The sequence below is a fragment of the Trachymyrmex cornetzi genome, unplaced genomic scaffold (genome assembly GCF_001594075.2).
Source record: "Trachymyrmex cornetzi isolate Tcor2-1 unplaced genomic scaffold, Tcor1.1 scaffold74, whole genome shotgun sequence".
NCBI classification, from domain to species: Eukaryota; Metazoa; Arthropoda; class Insecta; order Hymenoptera; family Formicidae; genus Trachymyrmex; species Trachymyrmex cornetzi.
In genome coordinates, this window is record NW_017300070.1 from 537344 (window position 1) to 541118 (window position 3775).

General features: G+C 33.3%; 1 protein-coding gene across 3 annotated transcripts in view; it reads right to left on the minus strand.

Moving 5' to 3' along the window:
• LOC108767966 (X-ray repair cross-complementing protein 5) overlaps positions 1 to 2936 on the minus strand; it is a 16675-nt gene extending 13739 nt beyond the window's left edge. The window contains exons 1-6 of one of the 3 annotated variants that reach the window (XM_018518121.1): positions 2016 to 2274; positions 1681 to 1779; positions 1334 to 1444; positions 622 to 845; positions 424 to 546; positions 225 to 303 (exon numbers count right to left, since the gene is read on the minus strand). In XM_018518121.1, coding sequence (XP_018373623.1) covers positions 225 to 303; positions 424 to 546; positions 622 to 845; positions 1334 to 1444; positions 1681 to 1698 — 555 coding nt within the window. In that variant the 5' untranslated portion in view covers positions 1699 to 1779; positions 2016 to 2274. Of the gene's footprint in view, positions 1 to 224; positions 304 to 423; positions 547 to 621; positions 846 to 1333; positions 1445 to 1680; positions 1889 to 2015 lie in introns of those variants that run through there. The other 2 variants (XM_018518120.1, XM_018518119.1) reach the window with 2 other exon arrangements.
• Between the last annotated feature and the right edge of the window lie 839 nt (positions 2937 to 3775).

The window sequence follows — 3775 nt, forward strand, 5'->3', positions numbered from 1 at the left end:
ATTTTCCGGGGTCAAACGTTGAAATCCGTCCATATCAATTTTGGACAGAGGCTTGATCGATTTGGCAAAGAATGCCCCATATATATATATATATATAATACAGTAATATAATAAATAAATATACATATATACATATTTATCAGATCATTACATTCTATATAATTAGATGCAAAATTTATAATCTATTGTAATTTAATGACTGTCCACACATTTATCCAAATTACCTGTTGTAGAACTTTCATAAGTAATGCTTCACTGGGTGTTTGAAAATCTTCATCTGTATCATGTAATACTCTTTCTCCACTATAACATATCAAATTTTTTATTCTATTTTCATGCATAACATTAATCTAAACTTTATCTGTTATTACTATTACTAATATTAACAATATAATTAAAATAATGCTACAGTATAGTCAATACATTGCTATGAGTGAAACTGCTTCTGAATTTAATATCTCTATTATATCCTCTGCCTGATATACATCAACATTTTCCTCCTCGTTGAAAGAAGACAACAGGATTATTTTCCTCTCACATTTATCTCTACAATAAGAAATATAGTAAATATGATATATATTGATTAAAATTTAACATTACGCTATATTTAAATACACTTACACGCATTCGTGTTTAATATATTCGACTGCAGCATAAATTGCATCCATCCAAGAACAAATCTGATTTGTGGATTGCAGTTTCTCGATGTTTTTTATCAAATCCCAATTTCCAGTTTGCATGTTACATAATTCCTGTGCATTATCTAATCCTGTAATGCTGTCGCTTGTACTGCTATTTGAACCCATCAATATCACTCCTATTTCATCCTTAGGACGTAGAAATATCTACACAGTATGCTCATAATTAACAGAAACTCAGATATGAGTGACTGTTAGAGGATATTTTCCATTTGGTCACACAAGTTAGTACAAGTGTTCTATCTTTTAGCAAATTTGGTCACTTGCATTACATTTAGATTAGTGTATACTAAAAGTAATTATATATGAAATTAACAAAGTTAAATACAGAAACACATAAACATTTTAAATGATTAAATATCCAATATAATGATATTGTCACAATTATTTAACAAAATATACATATATTATATTTCATTGTTAAGGTTGATCATATTATGCCACTGCATTTAGATTTTTATATAAAGTAGCTTTTTTAATATAAATAACTTGGTGTATAACTAATCCAGTGTAATGCAAGTGATCCAATTCACTATTGTTTCTCACTGAATGTCAAGAAAAATAGAATGATGTTTGTGTCAACTTATGTCATTAAATGGAAACATCCTTTAACACTATGACAAGAAGAAGCATACCTTCTTTTGGATAATATGTTTAAGAATATACTTCTCTTTGTCCAACAGCTGCAAATTACTCTGTGTCCCAGGTTGGACAATTCCAACATTTATCACAAAAGTTATACTCTCCTGTTGACATAAAAGACAAATGTTTGACAATTCAAATAAATGTAATGTCAGAATATATAATTGTATAATTTATTGTACAATTTATAATACAATTTATTAAACAAAAATATTCTTAAAAACACATATATTTTATACTCTACGCTGTATTCTAGCATGTAGTTTCAAATCATCGTCTTATCGTGCAAGAGTGTGTTTGTTAGACTCTTTAACAAATTTAAAAAATATTAAACTACAACCTTTAATTTTGGTGGCATTTTTGCGTTATCAAAGACACTGGAAGACACTTGCAGACATTCGGGGTTTCCAGCAAGAATAAACTCTTTTAATTCCTGAAACTTGTGTTCAACACATCAGGCGCGGGCAGCTTCATTCAAATCTCCAATCAATATTTCCAAATCAAATGGTCGCGTTCAGCAGACTCAACTGTTGTGGAGCAGATCCGTGAGCACTTGCTGCTATTGGTGTATTCTTCTTAGATCATCCAATAACAGCGAGCGCTCACGAATCCGCTCCACAACAGTTGAGTCTGCTGAACGCGACCAATCTCAAAAACGAACGTAACCTAACTTACGTGTCACCTGAACGCGGCTTCTTTCTAGTACACGGCCACAGTGGCCACACACCTATAAGTACGTCTTTTTCTTGTTTTGGTTTCCCCTTGATTGGTTTTCCGACTCAAATTTAGAGTCACAGTACCATGCAAAAATAACGGATCTTTTGATCCAATGAATAACCTCTTCAGGGAGCAGAGGTCTCAAATCATAAACATATTATTTATTTTTTTAAAGGATTATTATCAGAAGGAAACTTTTTTGGTAATGAATCCTTAGATGTTAAACTGCTATTAATTTCTTTGTGATATTTAATCAAGGTTCCACATCTAGGGCAACTAATAACGAATGTATCCATTGTGTAAGGCGTGAAGAGGAAAATTGAATTGCCGCCTTATGCCTCGAAAGGAGAAGGAATCTCCTTGTAGGAAAGGAACGAGATCCGAAGGGACCGATGATATGGCGTCTCTCAGGATCGTAAGGATAATCTGAGTGTCAGGACAGGATTATCTGCACGAGCTAAGGAATAGCTTAAGGAAGGGCGAAGAAATAGGCTCTTGTACTTGGTATAAGATATCACACACGGTTTATTCCGACTTCACGTCGGACTCACACGTGTCGAGATTCAAACAGAACTTAACTTCTCTACAGGGCCTCCCAACTCCCCTCTTGTAAACGCGGTACCACCGTTAGTGGCGCCCTCAGCTTATGACACCCGGAAAAATAGAACTAATATTCAATATGGCCGCTATATATATAGGTTGTCATGGCATATATATATCATATATAGGGTGTCTGATCCAGTTTGATCACCCGCAATCAGGATGCACTACAAGATCAAGCGTTTTATTCCGAATTTACCGATTTCGGTAGATTCGGAATAAAACGCTTGATCTTGTAGTGCATTCTGATTGTGGGTGATCGCGAGTTATTATCTAAGGTCTCAGTTGAAAATTAAATATCTATATATACATATGTTAATAATTTTTTTATTTTAATTTCTTTATTATATAAAGATATAAATATTTTGATATAAATATTTTCGTTTGCATCCCTGAGTTTGCATCCAAACTCATACGGATCTAGTACATCTGTAAAGATTTATTTTAAATTTACTTGAATGGATCCTACTCCACGGATGTAGTCTCTTTTATCACAGTCTGTGTCTCTTCTCCTCTGGGATCCCTTTTACACCGTTTGGTACGCGTATCTAATTTAGAGTACTTCTTTGACATTTTTTTCGCTTCATTATACATGTAATTATTTTCATAGTCCTCTTGTAGTTTTCCATTTAATATATGTTCGACATTCATACCATCCGTGTATTGTGGTATATGTTCGACATTCATACCATCCGTGTGTTGTGGTATATGTTCGACATTCATACCATCTGCATGTTGCAGTACATTTATAGATGGAATAGCATTTCGTTCTAAAGTTCTTCTTGTTGGAGAATTAGTGTAATCTTCATTACGAAAATGCTGATAGCAAATTCTTAATTTTTTAAGTTCTTTTTCGTCCTCTATTACTTTCATGTTCAATTCCTTAAACCATTGCTTGTGGCGTTCAATATCTTTTGGAAACATATGAGATGGAACGTTTTGTCCCGACAAACATCCCGGGATACAACAGGCTCGCACCATCTTAAGTTCTAATATTACAATATTACTATATCAGTTGTTTATACAAAATTATTATGTTTTTTTTACTGTATACTCACGTGTATTGTTCGTGATCGCTCTATGGAGAGAGAGGGATGAAGAGGGAGATAGAGACACTT